General features: G+C 38.3%; 1 protein-coding gene across 8 annotated transcripts in view; it reads right to left on the minus strand.

Annotated features, from left to right (window-relative positions):
- Positions 1 to 23,250, minus strand: part of LOC133606751 (nuclear factor 1 B-type-like) — a 152,953-nt gene that overhangs the window by 55,574 nt on the left and 74,129 nt on the right. For 5 of the 8 annotated variants that reach the window (XM_061961055.1, XM_061961054.1, XM_061961053.2 and 2 more), the window contains exons 3-4: positions 14,848 to 14,904; positions 9,779 to 9,847 (exon numbers count right to left, since the gene is read on the minus strand). The exons of 1 other annotated variant lie outside the window; for it this stretch is intronic. In XM_061961055.1, the coding sequence (XP_061817039.1) occupies positions 9,779 to 9,847; positions 14,848 to 14,904 (126 nt within the window). The remainder of the gene's footprint in view (positions 1 to 9,778; positions 9,848 to 14,847; positions 14,905 to 23,250) is intronic. 2 more of the 8 variants (XM_061961057.2, XM_061961056.2) reach the window with 1 other exon arrangement.

Here is a 23,250-nt window from a genome sequence, read left to right on the forward strand (position 1 = left end):
TTGTGGTCTGAGGTTCACCACTGGCGTGATCCCGCCACCAGCCCGCCGCCCTGGCAGCCTCACTGCAGTGCTGGCAGGGGCCCACGACCCACTCGGCTACCCACGAAACCGAGCTGTCTGTGGAGGAATGCATCCGGCCTGAAGACTCTTAATGCAAAGACCATTGTTGCTTTTATACATTTCGTTTCATAGCTGCTCCTTCTGCCAGTCTAAACATAATATATCATTCCTTTGAAAGAGGAACACTGTGTTTATAGATAAATAGATAGATAGATAGTACTTTATTGATTCCTTCAGGAGAGTTCCCTCAGGAAAATTAAAATTCCAGCAGCAGTGTACAGAATTGAGATCAAATTTAAAAAGTAAAAAGTAAATAATGGGGGTATAAATGGAAACAAAATAGAAAAATATTACAATAGAATAAAAATAAAAAGCAACAATGAGAATAAAAATATAACAGTAAAATAAGAATATAACAAGATAAACTAGGCAGTAGTGACCATGTTATGAAAAAGTATTGCACTGTTATTGTTTTGCATCCCCTGTCATCCTAGTACCCCCCCCTTCCTCCCAGAGAGGAGTTGTACAGTCTAATGGCGTGTGGGACAAAGGAGTTATGTTGTTACCACGACAATCACCATTACCACTTTTAAGTAGTCTGTTCAGGGTAGTGCACAGGTGCAGGTAAAATACAACACAATACTTTGTTTTGCACACATTCATTGTCTTTACGCTGCCAAAATGTGGAACTCCGACATATTAGTACATGCATTTTACAAGTGATGTAGGTCCAGCATTACATACTATACATTACCTTTTGCACTATATTAATTTATATTATTATGTGTTGTCAACTTTGTACTTTTTTATGTCATTGCCTGAAATAAATAAATAAATGAAAAAAAATGAATGAATTTTAGCATAAGCTACATGTTACTTATAGGACATGCATATTGGGCTAAGGCAGGAGTGTTTACATAAAAACAAACAGACACATTTGTATGCTAATTAACCACACAATCAAAACAATTAAGTACAGTATGTTAAAAAAAAACATGTCTACATTTGTACTTTGGATTTTTGGCAAAGAAAATATTTGCGTTGGTGTTTTTTCTAGCCCCACGTGTAATATTATGTTGTGAAAATGCTGCGGGCCAATTAACAAAAAACAGCTGTAACACCACTGGTTAAGATAAAGGCACGTTAAAAAGTTAAAGTATCAATGATTGTCACACACACACTAGTTGTGGTGAAATTTGTCCTCTGCATTTGACCCATCCCCTTGTTCACCCCCTGGGAGGTGGGGGGAGCACTGAGCAGCAGCGGTGGCCACGCCCGGGAATCATTTTTGGGGATTTAACCCCCAATTCCAACCCTTGATGCTGAGTGCCAAGCAGGGAGGTAATGGGTCCCACTTTTATAGTCTTTGGAATGACTCGGCCGGGGTTTGAACTCACAACCTACCCATCTCAGGGCGGACACTCTAACCACTAGAGCAGTGGTTCTCAACCTTTTTTCAGTGATGTACCCCCTGTGAACATTTTTTTAATTCAAGTACCCCCTAATCAGAGAAAAGCATTTTTGGTTGAAAAAAAGAGATAAAGAAGTAAAATACAGCACTATGTCATCAGTTTCTGATTTATTAAATTGTATAACAGTGCAAAATATTGCTCATTTGTAGTGGTCTTTCTTGAACTATTTGGGAAAAAAAGATATCAAAATAACTAAAAACTTGTTGAAAAATAAACAAGTGATTCAATTATAAATAAAGATTTCTACACATAGAAGTAATCATCAACTTAAAGTGCCCTCTTTGGGGATTGTAATAGAGATCCATCTGGATTTATGAACTTAATTCTAAACATTTCTTCACAAACAAAGAAATCTTTAACATGAATATGTATGGAACATGTCCACAAAAAATCTAGCTGTCAACACTGAATATTGTATTGTTGCATTTCTTTTCAGTTCTTTTTGACAGACATTTTAGTGAGAAACCTGAGCTTGTGCTTCACTGAGTTTATGACCTTACATTCATATTTTGTTGAAGTATTATTCAATAAATATATTTATAAAGGATTTTTGAATTGTTGCTATTTTTAGAAGATTTAAAAAAAATCTCACGTACCCCTTAGCATACCTTCAAGTACCCCCAGGGGTACGCGTACCCCCATTTGAGAACCACTGCACTAGAGGACTGTAGGGAAGCCATGGATTGAGAAAAACTCTTGAGTGACCACGAAAATATACTTTTTCAAAAGAAATGGACCATTTTGAAAGCAAAACAATAAGCTTACATATAAGTTAAAGTTAAAAGTTAAAGTACCAATGATTGTCACACACACACTAGGTGTGGTGAAATTATTCTCTGCATTTGACCCATCATCCTTGATCACCCCCTGGGAGGTGAGGGGAGCAGTGGGCAGCAGCAGTGGCCGCGCCCGTGAATCATTTTTGGTGATTTAACCCCCAATTCCAACCCTTGATGCTGAGTGCCAAGCAGGGAGGTAATGGGTCTCATTTTTATAGTCTTTGGTATGATTCGGCCGGGGTTTTGAACTCACAACCTACCGATCTCAGGGCGGACACTCAAACCACTAGGCCACTGATATGGCTATATGTGAGCATCTTGGCTGCAAATGCAGGCCCTCTCGTTTGTGGACTCGGGTGGGCCATCTAGATGAAGGGTCTAAACCAGTGATTGTCAAACAGAGTTTATGCACCACTAGTAGTTTGTGGTCTCTATCTAGAGCAGTGGTTCTTAACCTGGGTTCGATCGAACCCTAGGGGTTCGGTGAGTCGGTCTCAGGGGTTCGGCGGAGCCTCTGCTGCGGAGGTCAAGACACACCCGACTCATCGTGTAAATAAAAACTTCTCACTATCGGCATATTATGGATACCCCCAAACAATGTTCCCTGTAATTTTCCATCTGATTTGCAGGTGTGTAATTTGTTGTGAGTTCATGCACTGTGTTGGTTTTGTTCTTTGAACAAGGTGATGTTCATGCACGGTTCATTTTGTGCACCAGTAAAAAAAACATATAACTTTGTCTTGCATTTGAAAAAAACTAACATTTTATTTTTCACTAAAGAAGGGTTCGGTGAATGCGCATATGAAACTGGTGGGGTTCGGTACCTCAAACAAGGTTAAGAACCACTGATCTAGAGGTACGCCAAAGACGTTTGTGAATATGTAATGTAACAGTGGACAAAAATGTTAAATATACTTGTAAAAAAAAAACTCTGCCTTGTTTTTCAATGCATACTTCGGCCTACTATGCTACTGCATTTTATTGTTGGTCATTATGGTGGCACTTGGAAAGCCAAGTGTTTTCTGAGGTGGTACTTGATGAATACAGTTTGAGGCTAAAAACCTGATGTTTGCAACCTGCACATTTATCTGTGTTTCTCAAACAGTGGTTCGAGACCCCCTGGGGTTGCAGTGAGGTGTCAGGGGGGGTGAGGAGCGGCATTATTTGTGTCCACGCTGCAGTATTCATGTTAGAATGATACACAAGCCTGCAGGTAGGTGACAGCAGGGGTCATCTAAATCAACAGGCTCCTTGGTCTACCCAGTAGAGGTAGTAGAAGAGTTGTGATAACCACAATAAGAAGCTACAATAGGAAATGAGAAAAGACTGGTGTGTGTCTTATATCAGTCTTCTATAATTTGCAACATCTAATCTTTGTGAGATGGGTTTTCTACTGTTGCTGCAAGGAGAAACTGGTATTTCTGATCCGATTTTAACATTGAGCAAGAGTTAAGAGTAACAATATCACGTTACTGATTTGAAAGGATGTACAGGGAAGAAAAGGGCTCACTGCAGCCCCTAAATACGAGCAGAATCCTCTTTTGTTGTTGTAGAGCAGACCTGGGCAAAATACGGCCCGCGGGCCAAATCCGGCCCATTAAGATTTTCAATCCGGCTAGCCACCCGTTCTACATATTTTTTTTAGACCTTTAACATCAAAACTGTAGCCGCCATTATGATGTGCAGTGTTGTTTTTAAATTACTGTAAGTCTTGAACTATAGAAAGTATTTCAATGGTTGAAATCTGTGCTTTGGGGTGTTATACGAGTTGTTACGGTAATCTACGCCACAGCAGCTCTGACGAGGAACAAAGCAGAGTGGGCGTGTTTGAGAGCAGCCAGCCTGAAACGCGTGTGTCAGAAACAGATGCGGAAGCAGATTTTTACAACAAATTTCAGCATGAAAGTGATAATATATCATATTGTTGGTGTTTATTACCCTTTGCATTCATATTTTGCGTTTTTTTTTTTTTTTTTGCTTGATTGTAATAGATGTCTATCGAGGAGCTGGAGACGTTCATATGTTGTTAATATTCAGTGTTTTATTGTTCGTAGTAAATATTGTAAATCCCACCTTTATTTTAATGTACATTTTGGGTGGCCCCTTCAGTAAAAAAAACCTGTAAAATTACATTTCGTTTTTTTTTTGAGGTTGTCTGTCATATTGTTTTTAGAACTCTATCGGACATTGTGACTTTTGGTACTAGTGTTCCTGAAAAAAGGGCCACAAACACCCATACTGTACAGCAGATTTTTATAGCTAAATGTGGATATACAATTTATATATAATTTATACACAGACACATTTTGTTTCTCTCAGTGTGGCCCCCGAGTCAAAATATTTGCCCAGCCCTGTTGTAGAGCAATGGCAAATTGTATTGAAGTTGAATGTGTTGATACGAAAACAGACAAATGCTATGAAATAAGTTTGAAAGAATGAGTAAAGGTTAATTGTGTTTCATTTAACAATGCTCAAGTTGACAGTTTGAAATGTTTCATGGTTCAAGGCTTTTTTTAAATTGTCTTCTGGTTAGACGATACACTCAAAGTTCGATATACTACGGTCCCATATAACTCCATGTTCTGTATAACGCAACCCTGAATTTTTGCCCGTTTTTTTTCCACCAGAGTCAATCGCGTTGTTTTTTTCACCAAAATACTGCGTATTTAGAAACTTACACAATAAATCTTTATGAAAGTCTCCGAAAAGAAGAAATAAATAAATAAAAATAACATTATCTTTTTATGGTGGAATGTAGTTAATTATAGAATTGGCACCCAATGTTATTGAAAAGTATAGAGTTTGAATCTAGAACCGTTTTAAATCGAGAATCCCAATCAAATTTTTACCCCCAAGAATCGAATCATGTGGTGCCCAGATTCACAGCCCTAATGTAGAACCAGCTTTTCTTAACTGTTGGTACCTGTTTTTGTGTATTTGGGATCCCCATAAAGCCCAACAATGTAGTCAAAAAATAAAGGCATGGCGCAGCTGTTGATGAAAAACTTTTGCCAAGACTATTGTTACATATTTTGCCTGAGTTACGTCAGCAAATATCTCCATATATGGTACAGGTTTACCCAAAGAGCTTTGCGCGAGCCCACTTTTATTTAGTTGCAGTCCAATGTTGTAGTCAAAAAGCACCTTCTGTCTTTCTATCCTCTTGTTGTGGGGCAGACTGACTCGTACATGCACATGCATCCTCCGCTGTTGCCATTTCTAATGAATTATATCTGTCAGTAGACTCGTTATAGAGGCGCTAAAAACTACGCCATGGCTGCCGGGGTGGAAAAGTAGTCGAAGGGGGCTTGTCCTGGGGGAGTACTTTGGCACGTAATTTAAAACAGCGTTTTCTGACGAAACGGTCAGAAAGCGGTTTGAAATCGGTCTGTAAAGCATAATCTATGTCAAATCTTGACCAAAGAACCACCATTATATGTTATGTAGACCACAAGGACATGGTGTAAATGTAGAAAAAAAATCATTATAAAGACCCGTACATTTCAATTTCAATTATTGTGTTAAAAATGCACAAGACAGTGAATGATTTGCATTTTTGTGTATTCTAATCACACAGACTGAACAGTCTTGTTTGAATATTACACATTGACTTATAGAGTTAACATGGAAATTTGGAAGTTTTTGCAGATCGTATTGCTGCTACTTTGATAATAAGGTGATCATATAAACAATGTGTTGTACACATGAATACATAAATATTATCAAGTTCTCAATAGTAATTAGTTTAGGCGTGTCACAGAAATGTCTGTTCCCAGTGGGTCCCGACAGAAAATGATCGAGAAGCACTGGTGTAAGCTAACTCTTCCACCCCTCAACCGTGCAACACATAAGGGTGAACATTTGGCAAAACTATCCCTCTCACAGTGCTATTATTCTTCAGACAGACACACCACACGGTGGCGCTGTTATAATACCTCATAAATCAGACTGACTTGAAATTTCTCACACAGCTCAACCATACACATACTGTAACTTTAAGGTGTTTTGCAAAGATACCAGGAAATTTTCAACACACCTTTAGGGGACTGACAAAATTTGAGCAAGACTATTGACAAATATGGCCGCCATCAACCAAAACATCTTAGTAACTAATTGTCTACTACAGTGTTTTTCAACCTTTTTTGAGCCAAGGCACATTTTTTTCATTGAAAAAATCCAGGGGGACACGATCCCATCCTCGTCGCCATTGTTGTGTGCCAAACTTTTCACTTATTAGTTCACTTATTAGCAATCTAAGCTTAATACACAAAAAGAAAGCGGATTGTCTTTTTCTGCCTTTTATTCCCGCTATTACTTTTTCCACTTCCAGGTGTCCAACACACAACACATGTCATCATATCCTGTGTACCCCGACCTTAAGTTCCCCTTACAATGGTTCCGGTATTGTCCTGTGACCTGAGTAACCAATATATGACAGACACCACCAGCAGAAAATGTTAAAAACGAAAGTCCATAGCCTATATTGACAATATAAAGTCGTTCTCATCAAATACCTGACGCAATTGTTTGATATGACCTCAAACTATGGATGTCCGATAATGTGTTTTTCGCCGATATCCGATATTCCGATATTGTCCAACTTTTTAATTACCGATACCGATATCAACCGATACCGATATCAACCGATACTGTTATATACAGTCGTGGAATTAACACATTATTATGCCTAATTTGGACAACCAGGTATGGTGAAGATTAGGTACTTTGAAAAAAATAAAATAAAATAAAATAAGATAAATAAATTAAAAACATTTTCTTGAATAAAAAAGAAAGTAAAACAATATAAAAATAGTTACATTGAAACTAGTAATTAATGAAAATGAGTCAAATTAACTGTTAAAGGTTAGTACTATTAGTGGACCAACAGCACGCACAATTATGTGTGCTTACGGACTGTATCCCTTGCAGACTGTATTGATATATATTGATATATAATGTAGGAACCAGAATATTAATAACAGAAAGAAACAACCCTTTTGTGTGAATGAGTGTAAATGGGGGAGGAAGGTTTTTTGGGTTGGTGCACTAAATTCAAGTGTATCTTGTGTTTTTTATGTTGATAAAAAAAAACAATAAAAAACGGTACTGATAATAAAAAAATCTATACCGATAATTTCCGATACCACATTTTAACGCATTTATCGGCCGATATTATCGGACATCTCTACTTCAAACCATAACCATCATTAATTCTCTTGTTTTAAAGTAGGCTTACAAAGCAATGAGCTACCTGCTGCCACCTACTGGTACGGAAGAGTATTACATGGTTACTGTGCTGATCTCCAGACAGCACAGACACTCTACAACGGCACATTGTTTTGCGGATTATAATTATTGCTTTGCAAAAAATATTTTTCCGACCATCTAGGTGAAATTGCATAATTTCCCAAGACACACCAAACAATATCTCACGGTACACTAGTGTGCCGCGGCACAGTGGTTAAAAAACACTGGTCTACAAGACATTGGGCATTTGTCTAATGATTATACAACTTTTGACCACAACCTATAGGGGGCGCCACACGTTATGTCATGCCATGGTATTACTCAGTGCAAGATGGCGGAGGTAGCTGTGATCAAGGGTCAAATGGGTTCTAACTAGTCTTGCTTAATCCAAAAGTATCTCACAGCTAGCTAAAGATAGTAGCTGAGATGAAAGGTCAGGCTTGCCTGCTACTTTGGCATTAGATCGGAGACTAGGTAAATTTAGCATGGACAGCCCCCCCAACCCCCCGCGCTGACAACATCGCCTGTGGGTGTCCTCCATAGGAGGTGCAGGATTCTTGGAAGAGCAAGTGTCAAAAATGGACGTGTCTCTACAGATAGAGCGTTACAGTCTTCAATGACAGACACACACACACACACACACACACACACACACACACTCACACACACACACACACACACACACACACAAACACACACATTCTTGTATTTGTTAATTTTTTGAGACCTCTGAAAAATGCCTCCCTCTTTCTAGATATATAAAGATTTGTAATTACAACATTAATAATATATACAAACTATGCAAATATTTAAAAAAAACTTGTTGTGAAAAATTTGTTGGAATTTCGCAAGAAATAGGTCACAACTTCGCAAGTAAAACTTTTGGAATTTTGGCAGTATTATAATAAAAGTTGTGATTTTACTCAACGCAAGTCAACATTTTACAAGAAAAACTGAACATTTGTGCAATATTATGATAAAAAATGGAATTTTACTCAATAACAGTCGCAATTGTACAAGAAAATCTTAACATTTTGACAGTTTTATGAAAATAATCGTAATTTTACTCGACAAAAGTCACAATTTTATAAGAAAACTTTAACATTTTGGCAACATAATAATAATCTGAATTTTACTTGGCAAAATTATGACAAAAGTAATAATTTTACTCAAACAATTGCACTATTTTACAAGAACAACAAAAAAATGGCAATATTGTGAGAAAAGTCTGAACTTCATAAGACAAATGTCATCATTTTTCATTAAAAAGTAATAATTTTACATAAAAATAGTACGGTAATAATTTTATGAGAAAATATTGCAATATTACAGAAACAGAAAGAATGTGAGAAATTGTTCCCAATTTTACATTGTGAGAAAAAGACTGCTTTTAGTTTTTTTTTTGTTTTTTTTTGTTAGTTTGTTTGTAATTGGTTTTTAATCTTCATTATTTACTTCAAGTTATTACAGTATGTCTCTATATACATATTTTTTATTTATTTATTTTTTTTAATGAATTTTGGCCAAGCGGGGCGCATTTAAATTTCCTACACACATTTATTACATATGTTGGCCAGAGGGGGACCACTTCAAATTTTTACACACACTTGTTATTTCATATGTTGAACAGAGGGGGAGCACTTTTAAAAGAGACACAGTCAATTTGAAAAATCCCTCCTTTTTGGGACCACCCTAATTTTGATAGATTTCACCAGCAGGGGTGCAAATGAGACATTTTCTATAAAATGCAATGGTTTTTTATATTGGGACCATGATTTATGTCCTAACTTGTTCACCGGTCCTCATATGGAAGGTACTTTTCCTTGTTGATGTCTCAAGAAGGGTAGGAATACACACACACACACACACACAGGGGTGTTCCAGATGGGACTTGCTCGACTGGATTTGACTGCACCAACTCAACAGATCTTCAGTAACACACATTTCTGCACTCGCGTTGCATTTTACAATTCAAATAATTGCATCCCGATGACATTCTGCTGAATTTCAATTGCTGCCTTTTGTAAATGTGTGTGTGTTCGTGCGTCTGTGTGCGTGTTTGTGTGACTGACATTGTTCTACCTGTCAAGGCAGGTAAACGTACACTCGTCCACATTCTTTCTAACACATGGACTTTGGTGTCAATGTTGTTTCGTCACTGCTGCGCGCAGAAGAACTTGTCTGTGACTCACAATGGCTGGCACAAAAACACACACTTACTTCTGGACACTCGCACCAGCTCTGCAACACTGAAGACTCCTGACTTGATGAAGCTGTCCTCCAAATAGACTGTCAATGGAAGCACAGGGAGATGTTGCTGAGCATTAATCTCGCAGTGTAGCTCCATTTTGTAACTGTTAAAGTTAGAAAGTATACTCATTCCTGCCGAACAATAAATAAAACAGCGGGAGCCTCCCGTCATATGGATGATCTTTGACTAATATTTTTGCAGTAGCTCTTCAGAAACAAAATGAGATGTGTTTTCTTATTTTGGATATAATGTGAGCGCTGCTAGGGCTTCACCAAATGGCTGACAAAGTTGTGAACAAAACATAAAACTCAAACATTAAAGGGGAACATTATCACCAGACCTATGTAAGCGTCAATATATACCTTGATGTTGCAGAAAAAAGACCATATATTTTTTAACCGATTTCCGAACTCTAAATGGGTGAATTTTGGCGAATTAAACACCTTTCTATTATTCGCTCTCGGAGCGATGACGTCACAACGTGACGTCACATCGGGAAGCAATCCGCCATTTTCTCAAACACATTACAAACACCAAGTCAAATCAGCTCTGTTATTTTCCGTTTTTTCGACTGTTTTCCGTACCTTGGAGACATCATGCCTCGTCGGTGTGTTGTCGGAGGGTTTAACAACACGAACAGGGACGGATTCAAGTTGCACCAGTGGCCCAAAGATGCGAAAGTGGCAAGAAATTGGATGTTTGTTCCGCACACTTTACCGACGAAAGCTATGCTACGACAGAGATGGCAAGAATGTGTGGATATCCTGCGACACTCAAAGCAGATGCATTTCCAACTGGACTGGACAGATCAGCTTTCAGGAAAAGAGAGCGGATGAGGGTATGTCTACAGAATATATTAATTGATGAAAATTGGACTGTCTGCACTCTCAAAGTGCATGTTGTTGCCAAATGTATTTCATATGCTGTAAACCTAGTTCATAGTTGTTAGTTTCCTTTAATGCCAAACAAACACATACCAATCGTTGGTTAGAAGGCGATCGCCGAATTCGTCCTCGCTTTCTCCCGTGTCGCTGGCTGTCGTGTCGTTTTCGTCGGTTTCGCTTGCATGCGGTTCAAACCGATATGGCTCAATAGCTTCAGTTTCTTCTTCAATTTCGTTTTCGCTACCTGCCTCCACACTACAACCATCCGTTTCAATACATGCGTAATCTGTTGAATCGCTTAAGCCGCTGAAATCCGAGTCTGAATCCGAGCTAATGTCGCTATACCTTGCTGTTCTATGCGCCATGTTTGTTTGTATTGGCATCACTGTGTGACGTCACAGGAAAATGGACGGGTGTATATAACGATGGTTAAAATCAGGCACTTTGAAGCTTTTTTTAGGGATATTGCATGATGGGTAAAATTTTGAAAAAAACTTAGAAAAATAAAATAAGCCACTGGGAACTGATTTTTAATGGTTTTAACCCTTCTGAAATTGTGATAATGTTCCCCTTTAAAAACAGAAACTGTTCATGCTACACTGCATTAGATTATATTACATCAGATTAGATAAGACTTTGAGCATGTGCTATGGAAGTAATATTGTAACAAAATTATTTGCAAACTGTGCGTGTGTATCCAATTCACATGTGTGTATACTAATTTGTGTGTCTGTTTATCAATCCGAGTGTGTGTAATCAGATCATAGTGTGTTTTAAGTTTTCCTATTCCCTATTCTATATATTTTTTTCATTTAACTTTGGCTTTCGCAGCTTGCCGTAGTTCGAGTAACTCAAATTGATCAATATAACCAATCCCACACCAAGCCATCAATCCACTGTGCCAACATTTAAGCAACCATGGAAGACACTAAGTAATTCAAACCATTTTATTACACGCACGCACTTCTGAATGTGCATGCATACGTTGTATTACACGCTCGCAAATCTGTATGCGCTCGCTCAAATCTTACACAGCAGAGGTGTCGCAAAAAGTCACCTGGAGTAGTAGTTATTTCTGATTAGGACTGGAGAGACAACTTAAAACACATGTACGCAGATCTGAATACACACACTCTGATTGATGTAGTACAGAGACACAAATTAGTACACACGCACGCCAATTGGATTCCCGCCACAGATCGAGATATACTTTGCAAATGATTTTGCTACAATAATACTTCCGTGTGGGCCCTCAGGGAAATTAAGCTTCCAGTATCAGCAACATAATATGTAGTATACAGGACAGTACAATAGCAGAAAAGGTATAGTGGGAAAATATTTTTGAAAAAGTATAGCTAAAATAGAAGAATAAAGTACAAAAACAGCTGTATACAATTTAAAAAATATCAAAAGCAAAAACCAGTTATTGCACAGTTAAATTCTTTGGAATTGTGCCTATCGGTCACAATCATTATGAAAGAGATGACGGCGAATAGATTTTTTAATGCATTCTAACTTCTACATAAACGTAAATAAAATTCCACTCACAGCAGAGCCAAAGGGAGGTCCTCTATTCCACCCATAAAATCCAATTAAAAACATCCAAAAAGCGCCAACAATACTCCATTTACAATTCATGACTTGACTATTGACTATAAACTGGACTTACTGGTGACGGTGGCAGAGAAGAGGACTGTGGAAAAACTAGTGAGCATCCTGGATGATGCCAGTCACCCTCTGCATACCGTTGTCAGTAGCCAGAGGAGCCTGTTCAGTGCTAGACTGCTTCATCCCAAGTGCAGGACTAATAGACTCAAAAACTCCTTTGTCCCACACGCCATTAGACTGTACAACTCCTCTCTGGGGGGGAGGGAGAGTACTAGGATGACAGGGGATGCAAAACAATAACAGTGCAATACTTTTTCAAAACATGGTCACTACTGCCTAGTTTCTCTTGTTATATTCTTATTTTACTGTTTTATTTTTATTCTATTGTAATATTTTTCTATTTTGTTTCCATTTATACCTCCATTTTTTACTTTTTGCTTTTTACAATTGTGTACACTGCTGCTGGAATTTTAATTTTCCTGAGGGAACTCTCCTGAAGGAATCAATAAAGTACTATCTATCTATCTATCTATCTATTAACCAAGTATTAGTGATATTGTTGTTATAAGCACTAACGCAGACAAACTATTTATATGTGATCACAAGTCTGTGTTTACATCATCGAGTGGTCTGATGTTTCCTCGCTTCCATGCTCCCTGTAAGTTTATTGAAGTTTATTGATCATGTATCTCGCCTGGACAGAAGAAGGCTGAGGATGTATTCCGACAAGTTGGTGCACTTTGACAGCCAAATTAGACGACAACGGGAAGACGCTCGGCTCCACCGGTATTTTCTTCGCGAGAATTATGAGTCATTCTTTATCTTAATGAGAATATATGAACATCCTAGCAGTCGGCATCCTAATGACAGCAGACCTTGTACAGTAAGTGATGTTTTATTAATTTGTTTAGCCTTTTTATTTTTGGGCTGTTATGAAGTCTGCAGCGAGTAATAATCAGTGATGATGTAAACAAAAAAGTGAAATCATTCATGATCAAAATACCTAAATATAAAATGTTATTATAAATGTGCCTGTTACTACATTACATATATACTTACATAATTTATATAAAACCCTGATGGAGGCGTTTGGATGTTTTTTTAGGGCTTTTATAGGCAGAATGGAGCAGCTCCCGCAGGCTCCATTACAGAGCAGACATTTGATCACATGTATTTAATATTTAGAATGCATTAAAAAAAAAAATCCATCCGTCTTTCATAATGATTGTGAACGATAGGCAAATGTTTTTTAAAAAGTGCATTTCCCCTTTAGAAATGTACCTCAACAAAACATCCGTGATGATGACAACTCTAATTAGTGTAATATCTAATTATAGATCTCATTAATGATACCTTTTTATTGTCATAATTACAATATGCCAAGAGCCAATAAAAAAAAAAAAGCTGACCTGTTGTTAGGGGAGGAGCAAGACAGTGAAACTTTAACGGCCAAAAAAACATACATGTCAAAAACTACATGTTGGCAGGTTTGAAAACAGCGCTACAGGACCAAATTGGCCCTTGAGCCGCACTTTGGACACGCTACTGTAAAAATGCTAGTCAAACATCTTCTACGTGACAGGACCAACTGTTATTGAACACTGAAGGGGGTGATGCTGTGTTCGCCATGGCAACCATGCACATACTGCATGCCAGCTCCCTATCCATAATGACATTGCAGCCGTTATTTGACGCAATATATTTAGGTCGACTGTCCTAACGCAAACAAAATCTTGACAGGAGATCATTTATTTCGAGACGCGTCAGTTATCACCTGCAGCGTTCTCCGGCGCGCACACTTCCTGGCCATGGCTGCCCCGCTCATCACCGGCTGTCAGTCACATAAGACGAGCGGCGAGGTTATTCACACTCAAATGAGTCAAAACGAGTGTGGCCGGGCTCTGAAGCGGAGCCAGGAGCGCTCGGCTTGTGCCAGAAAGACAGGCAGCAGCTCGGTTGGCATCGACAAGGCCCCGATGCTCCAAACGAGCCAATGGCGTAGTCACTTGCTGGCCGGCCTGTTTGCCTTGGCACCAGCAACAGCACGACCTGCTCTTGGAGGTAGACCGCTAATTATTCTATTTTCATTCCATCACTGTGACGACACAAGCAGGAAACTGCAGGAATAAACCCCGCCGCGCCCCCCAGCTCTCAAGTGTCCTTCATCTTTTCTTTTTTTTTTGGAGGACAATTCAAATTTTACTACCAATAAAATTTTTATTCCTGTGCAGTCCGTGCAATTTTAAAAAGTGCGACCTCAGCTTGCGGATGTCAGCAGTCATTTTAAGTCGCTATTATCTTTACACCAGATGTGTCACTTTGACTTATATAGTTGCTATTGATGGGGCCTCTTTTTTTATTACACTTAAAAACGGCCGTTTAGCCCGCCGGCCTGTGTTTTCTTGTCGCTTGACTGCAGATCGACACATTTTAAAGCAGATAAATCCCCGGGGGCAGGGGGCATATGTTGTGTATGTGCAGAGAATTAACTACGGAGGAACAAAGGCCTCGTGGAGTGGAGGATGGATGACTGGTACTCCACATACCTGGAAGAGGGTTCTTGCCTGGCTCATTGTTACTGGGACTTCCTGACTGCTGTGAGTCTGCAAGCACATTGAGAAAGAGGGGGGAGTTAGTCTTACTTCAACAGCGTGACAATAATTTGCTTATTACAGCTGCTTTCTACTTTTAAGAATCTACTGCAACAAGGCAAGTCAAAGAGTCTCTAAATGACAGTCAAAGAGCCTCTAAATGACAGAACCACTTTGGGCCTTCTTTAAAACACAAATCAAAGATTCTCTACATCACAGAAGCAGTGTTAACCATTTTTTTAAATCAAAATTGTTAGTCAAAGATCCTCTATATGACAGGAGCACTGTGGACTTTTTGAACTAAAACGCTAGTCAAAGATCATTAATATGACAGAACAACTCAGGGCCTTCTTTAATAACACAAGTCAAAGATCCTCTATATGACAGGAGCACTGTGGACTTTTTGAACTAAAACGCTAGTCAAAGATCATTAATATGACAGAACAACTCAGGGCCTTCTTTAAAAACACAAGTCAAAGATCCCCTAGATGACAGGAGCACTGTGGATCTTTCTAAATAAAAACATAGTTAAAGATTGTTAATATGACAGAACCACTCAGGACCATTTTTAAAAACCTGAGTCAAAGATCCTCTAAATGACAGAACCACTTAGGACCTCCTTTAAAAACGCCAGTCAAAGATCCTCTTAATGACAGGAGCACTGAGGACTTTAGTAATTAAAACACAAGTCAAATGTCCGTAATATGACAGAAACACTCAGGGTCTTCTTTAAAAACACAAGTCAAAAATTATATATATGACAGAAGCACTCAGGGTCTTCTTTAAAAACACAAGTCAAAAATTATATATATCACAGAAGCACAGTGCACCTCTTTTTAATAAAAAATGCTAGTCAAAGATCCTTTATATGACAGAACCAGAATCAGGACATTCTTTAAAAACACAATCAAAGTTCCTCTATACGACAAATTTACTCAGGACCTTCTTTAAAACACAAGTCAAAGATTCTCTATACGACAGAACCACTCAGGGCCTTTGTTAAAAACCTGAGTCAAAGATTCTCTATATCACAGAAGCACTGTTTACTTTTTATTTTTTTATTAAAAACGCTACTCACAGATCCTCTTAATGACAGGAGCACTGAGGACTTTTTTAAATTAAAACACTAGTCAAAGATCCTTTAAATGACAGAACCACTTTGGACCTTCTTTAAAAAAACAAATGTCAAAGATCCTCTATATGACAGGAACAATGTGGACCCTTTCAATTAAAAAAGCTAGTTAAAGATCCTCTATATGACAGAACCACTCAGGACCTTCTTTAAAAACACAAGTCAAAGAACGTCTATATTACAGGAACACTGTGGACCTCTTCAATTGAAAAGGCTAGTTAAAGAGCCTCCAAATGACAGAACCACTCAGGGCCTTCTTTAAAAACACAAGTCAAAGATTATCTATATGACAGAAGCACAGTTCACCTCTTTTTAATCAAACATACTAGTCAAAGATCCTTTATATGACAGAACCACTCAGGGCCTTCTTTAAAAACACAAGTCAAAGATCCTCTATATGACAGGAACAATGTGGACCTCTTTAATTAAAAAGGCAAGTTAAAGATCCTCTATATGACAGAACCACTCAGGACCTTCTTTAAAAACACAAGTCAAAGATCGTCTATATTACAGGAACACTGTGGACCGCTTCAATTGAAAAGGCTAGTTAAAGATCCTCTATATGACAAAACCACTCAGGACCTTCTTTAAAAACACAAGTCAAAGATTATCCATATGACAGAAGCACAGATCACCTCTTTTTAATCAAAAATGCTAGTCAAAGATCCTTTATATGACAGAACCACTCAGGGCCTTCTTTAAAAACACAAGTCTAAGATCCTCTAAATGTCAGGAACAATGTGGACCTCTTTAATTGAAAAGGCTAGTTAAAGATCCTCTATATGACAGAACCACTCAGGACCTTCTTTAAAAACACAAGTCAAATATCCTCTATATTACAGGAACACTGTGGACCTCTTCAATTGAAAAGGCAAGTTAAAGATCCTCTATATGACAGAACCCCTCAGGACTTTCTTTAAAAACACAAGTCAAAGATAATCCATATGACAGAAGCCCAGTGCACCTCTTTTTAATCAAAAATGCTAGTCAAAGATCCTTTATATGACAGAACCACTCAGGGCCTTCTTTAAAAACACAAGTCTAAGATCCTCTATATGACAAGAACAATGTGGACCTCTTTAATTAAAAAGGCAAGTTAAATATCCTCTATATGACAGAACCACTCAGGACCTTCTTTAAAAACACAAGTCAAAGATCCTCTATATTACAGGAACACTGTGGACCTCTTCAATTGAAAAGGCTAGTTAAAGATCTTCTATACGACAGAACCCCTCAGGACCTTCTCTAAAAACACAAGTCAAAGATAATCCATATGACAGAAGCCCAGTGCACCTCTTTTTAATCAAAAGTGCTAGTCAAAGATCCTTTATATGACAGAACCACTCAGGGCCTTCTTTAAAAACACAAGTCTAAGATCCTCTATATGACAAGAACAATGTGGACCTCTTTGATTAAAAAAGCTAGTTAAAGATCCTCTATAATACAGAACCACTCAGGACATTATTTAAAAACACAAGTCTAAGATCCTCTATATGACAAGAACAATGTGGACCTCTTTAATTAAAAAGGCAAGTTAAATATCCTCTATATGACAGAACCACTCAGGACCTTCTTTAAAAATACAAGTCAAAGATCCTCTATATTACAGGAACACTGTGGACCTCTTCAATTGAAAAGGCTAGTTAAAGATCCTCTATACGACAGAACCCCTCAGGACCTTCTTTAAAAACACAGGTCAAAGATTATCCATATGACAGAAGCACAGTTCACCTATTTTAATCAAAAATGCTAGTCAACGATCCTTTATATGACAGAACCACTCAGGGCCTTCTTTAAAAACACAAGTCTAAAATCCTCTATATGACAAGAACAATGTGGACCTCTTTAATTAAAAAGGCAAGTTAAAGATCATTAATATGACAGAACCACTCAGGACCTTCTTTAAAAACACAAGTCAATGAACCTCTATATTACAGGAACACTGTGGACCTCTTCAATTAAAAATGCTACTCAAAGATCCTTTATATGACAGAACCACTCAGGGCCTTCTTTAAAAACACAAGTCTAAGATCCTCTGTACGACAAGAACAATGTGGACCTCTTTAATTAAAAGGCTAGTTAAAGATCCTCTATAATACAGAACCACTCAGGACATTATTTAAAAACACAAGTCAAAGATCCTCTATATGACAAGAACAATGTGAACCTCTTTAATTAAAAAGGCAAGTTAAAGATCCTTTATATGACAGAACCACTCAGGGCCTTCTTTAAAAACACAAGTCTAAGATCCTCTATATGACAAGAACAATGTGGACCTCTTTAATTAAAAAGGCTAGTTAAAGGTCCTCTATAATACAGAACCACTCAGGACATTATTTAAAAACACAAGTCAAAGATCCTCTATATGACAAGAACAATGTGAACCTCTTTAATTAAAAAGGCAAGTTAAAGATCCTCTATAATACAGAACCACTCAGGACATTATTTAAAAACACAAGTCTAAGATCCTCTATATGACAAGAACAATGTGGACCTCTTTAATTAAAAAGGCTAGTTAAAGATCCTCTATAATACAGAACCACTCAGGACATTATTTAAAAATACAAGTTAGAGATCCTTTATATGACAAGAACAATGTGAACCTCTTTAATTAAAAATGCTAGTTAAAGATCCTCTATATGACAGAATCACTCAGGACCTACTTAAAAGCCTGAGTCAAAGATCCTCTATATGACAAGAACAATGTGGGCCTCTTTAATTAAAAAGGCTAGTTAAAGATCCTCTATATGACAGAATCACTCAGGACCTACTTAAAAGCCTGAGTCAAAGATCCTCTATATGACAAGAACAATGTGGACCTCTTTAATTAAAAAGGCAAGTTAAATATCCTCTATATGACAGAACCACTCAGGACCTTCTTTAAAAACACAAGTCAAAGATCCTCTATATTACAGGAACACTGTGGACCTCTTCAATTGAAAAGGCTAGTTAAAGATCTTCTATACGACAGAACCCCTCAGGACCTTCTTTAAAAACACAAGTCAAAGATAATCCATATGACAGAAGCCCAGTGCACCTCTTTTTAATCAAAAGTGCTAGTCAAAGATCCTTTATATGACAGAACCACTCAGGGCCTTCTTTAAAAACACAAGTCTAAGATCCTCTATATGACAAGAACAATGTGGACCTCTTTAATTAAAAAAGCTAGTTAAAGATCCTCTATAATACAGAACCACTCAGGACATTATTTAAAAACACAAGTCTAAGATCCTCTATATGACAAGAACAATGTGGACCTCTTTAATTAAAAAGGCAAGTTAAATATCCTCTATATGACAGAACCACTCAGGACCTTCTTTAAAAATACAAGTCAAAGATCCTCTATATTACAGGAACACTGTGGACCTCTTCAATTGAAAAGGCTAGTTAAAGATCCTCTATACGACAGAACCCCTCAGGACCTTCTTTAAAAACACAGGTCAAAGATTATCCATATGACAGAAGCACAGTTCACCTATTTTAATCAAAAATGCTAGTCAACGATCCTTTATATGACAGAACCACTCAGGGCCTTCTTTAAAAACACAAGTCTAAAATCCTCTATATGACAAGAACAATGTGGACCTCTTTAATTAAAAAGGCAAGTTAAAGATCATTAATATGCCAGAACCACTCAGGACCTTCTTTAAAAACACAAGTCAATGAACCTCTATATTACAGGAACACTGTGGACCTCTTCAATTAAAAATGCTACTCAAAGATCCTTTATATGACAGAACCACTCAGGGCCTTCTTTAAAAACACAAGTCTAAGATCCTCTGTACGACAAGAACAATGTGGACCTCTTTAATTAAAAGGCTAGTTAAAGATCCTCTATAATACAGAACCACTCAGAACATTATTTAAAAACACAAGACAAAGATCCTCTATATGACAAGAACAATGTGAACCTCTTTAATTAAAAAGGCAAGTTAAAGATCCTTTATATGCCAGAACCACTCAGGGCCTTCTTTAAAAACACAAGTCTAAGATCCTCTATATGACAAGAACAATGTGGACCTCTTTAATTAAAAAGGCTAGTTAAAGGTCCTCTATAATACAGAACCACTCAGGACATTATTTAAAAACACAAGTCAAAGATCCTCTATATGACAAGAACAATGTGAACCTCTTTAATTAAAAAGGCAAGTTAAAGATCCTCTATAATACAGAACCACTCAGGACATTATTTAAAAACACAAGTCTAAGATCCTCTATATGACAAGAACAATGTGGACCTCTTTAATTAAAAAGGCTAGTTAAAGATCCTCTATAATACAGAACCACTCAGGACATTATTTAAAAATACAAGTTAGAGATCCTTTATATGACAAGAACAATGTGAACCTCTTTAATTAAAAATGCTAGTTAAAGATCCTCTATATGACAGAATCACTCAGGACCTACTTAAAAGCCTGAGTCAAAGATCCTCTATATGACAAGAACAATGTGGGCCTCTTTAATTAAAAAGGCTAGTTAAAGATCCTCTATAATACAGAACCACTCAGGACATTATTTAAAAATACAAGTCAAAGATCCTTTATATAACAAGAACAATGTGGACCTCTTTAATTGAAAATGCTAGTTAAAGATCCTCTATATGACAGAATCACTAAGGACCTACTTAGACAGACCATCTATAGACAGGAGCCCTGTGGACATCTTCAAAAAGACTAGTCAAAGTTCCTCCATTTGGCAGGAGTACTCTGCTGTTCTTACTATACCCGATAAGTTTAGTGATCCTTTCTTATTGTTTGTTTCCTCGCATTTCCTTCATTTTAAAAGTGGCGAGAGCATGAATGCTAATGCACAACTTGGCGCTGCTCTGAGCTAGCGTTGTTTGGCCTTGGCGGAGGTCTGCTATTATGATTACTGGCAGTTCCGACTGCGGAATCTTCCTTCTTATCCAGCAGCCAGGAGGATTTGCATGATCATTAAAAAAGGGAAAGGTACAGGAGGAAACACGCGCGGGAGAGAAGGAGGCAGAGGAAACGGCGTACGAGGAATTCTTTCCGCTGGTTCCAAATGTGTGAGAGCTTTGCTGTTCACCTCAAAGCAACTGAGAGAGGGACATTTCTCAAAGGGCGTCGCCGCGTTCTGCTTCACGTAACGCACAAATATCAGCTTTCAATTAAGACCGCGTACGGGCGTGTTGCACGACGTTTGCCTGAAACACGCAGAGAGGTAAAAATTTTTTAAAAAAATCACTGGCCAGACGGGAAGCGAAAGACGTGAACTCAGATACCCTCGCCTGGCAGGAACACTCCTTTTCCTGCCTGACGCCCTCATGGGCCGCGTTAAAGGCAGCGACTGGAGGGAAGTAAAAAGGTGGGGAGATTTATCCATGTGTTCTTCCCTCGCTTTCTGTTCTTTCCTGGGCTCCTTTTGGACAAAATGTGTCGACTAAAGCGCAACACAAGGTGAATGTTCTTGGCTACACATCAACAATGGCAAGCTTGGATTGAGGGAAATGGAACGTAGGGATGAAATAATGTATGGAAAAATGAACAGTATGTAGCACAGATGTAGCACGCTAAGGTGGCATTTCAGATCAGGGGTGTCCAAACTACTCTACATCACAAGTTTGAGAAGAAAAGTGATTTTGCACCCGTTATATCAGTGTTTTTCAACCTTTTTGGAGGCAAGGCACATTTTTTTTTCATTAAAAAAATGCGGAGGCACACCACCAGCAGAAAACAATAAAAAATGAAACTCCACCTTATTTTGATTTTGTTTGTGTTTTCCTGTGTGTAGTGCTTTAGTTCTTGTCTTGCGCTGTTATTTTGGTGGCCCTTCCTCTTTTGTTGGTTAGCAGTTTCATGCTTTCCTTTGAGCGCTATTCCACGCACCTGCTTTGTGTTAGCAAGCAAGGCTATTTAAAGGGGAACATTATCACCAGACCTATGTAAACATCAATATATACCTTGATGTTGCAGAAAAAAGACCATATATTTTTTTAACCAATTTCCGAACTCTAAATGGGTGAATTTTGGCGAATTAAACGCCTTTCTATTATTCGCTCTCGGAGCGATGACGTGACGTCACATCGGGAAGCAATCCGCCATTTTCTCAAACACCGAGTCAAATCAGCTCTGTTATTTTCCGTTTTTTCGACTGTTTTCCGTACCTTGGAGACATCATGCCTCGTCGGTGTGTTGTCGGAGGGTGTAACAACACGAACAGGGACGGATTCAAGTTGCACCAGTGGCCCAAAGATGCGAAAGTGGCAAGAAATTGGACGTTTGTTCCGCACACTTTACCGACGAAAGCTATGCTACGACAGAGATGGCAAGAATGTGTGGATATCCTGCGACACTCAAAGCAGATGCATTTCCAACTGGACTGGACTGATCAGCTTTCAGGAAAAGAAAGCGGATGAGGGTATGTCTACAGAATATATTAATTGATGAAAACTGGGCTGTCTGCACTCTCAAAGTGCATGTTGTTGCCAAATGTATTTCATATGCTGTAAACCTAGTTCATAGTTGTTAGTTTCCTTTAATGCCAAACAAACACATACCAATCGTTGGTTAGAAGGCGATCGCCGAATTCGTCCTCGCTTTCTCCCGTGTCGCTGGCTGTCGTGTCGTTTTCGTCGGTTTCGCTTGCATACGGTTCAAACCGATATGGCTCAATAGCTTCAGTTTCTTCTTCAATTTCATTTTCGCTACCTGCCTCCACACTACAACCATCCGTGTCAATACATGCGTAATTTGTTGAATCGCTTAAGCCGCTGAAATCCGAGTCTGAATCCGAGCTAATGTCGCTACATCTTGCTGTTCTATGCGCCATGTTTGTTTGTACTGGCATCACTGTGTGACGTCACAGGAAAATGGACGGGTGTATATAACGATGGTTAAAATCAGGCACTTTGAAGCTTTTTTTAGGGATATTGCGTGATGGGTAAAATTTTGAAAAAAACTTAGAAAAATAAAATAAGCCACTGGGAACTGATTTTTAATGGTTTTAACCCTCCTGAAATTGTGATAATGTTCCCCTTTAAGTTGTCGCTATCCTTCTTTGTGTGGACATTGTTGATTGTCCTGTCATGTACAGATGTACTTTGTGGACGCCGTAAGTTTTTGCTGTCGTCCAGCATTTTGTTTCTGTTTACTTTGTAGCCCGTTCAGTTTGACTTTAGCTTTTGCATTGCCATTGCCATTTTTCCCTTTTGTTAATTTTTGGTTTAAGCGTTGCATACCTTTTTACCTGCACGCTGCCAGTCC

This window comes from Nerophis lumbriciformis, linkage group LG05 (genome assembly GCF_033978685.3).
Source record: "Nerophis lumbriciformis linkage group LG05, RoL_Nlum_v2.1, whole genome shotgun sequence".
Lineage (NCBI taxonomy): Eukaryota > Metazoa > Chordata > Actinopteri > Syngnathiformes > Syngnathidae > Nerophis > Nerophis lumbriciformis.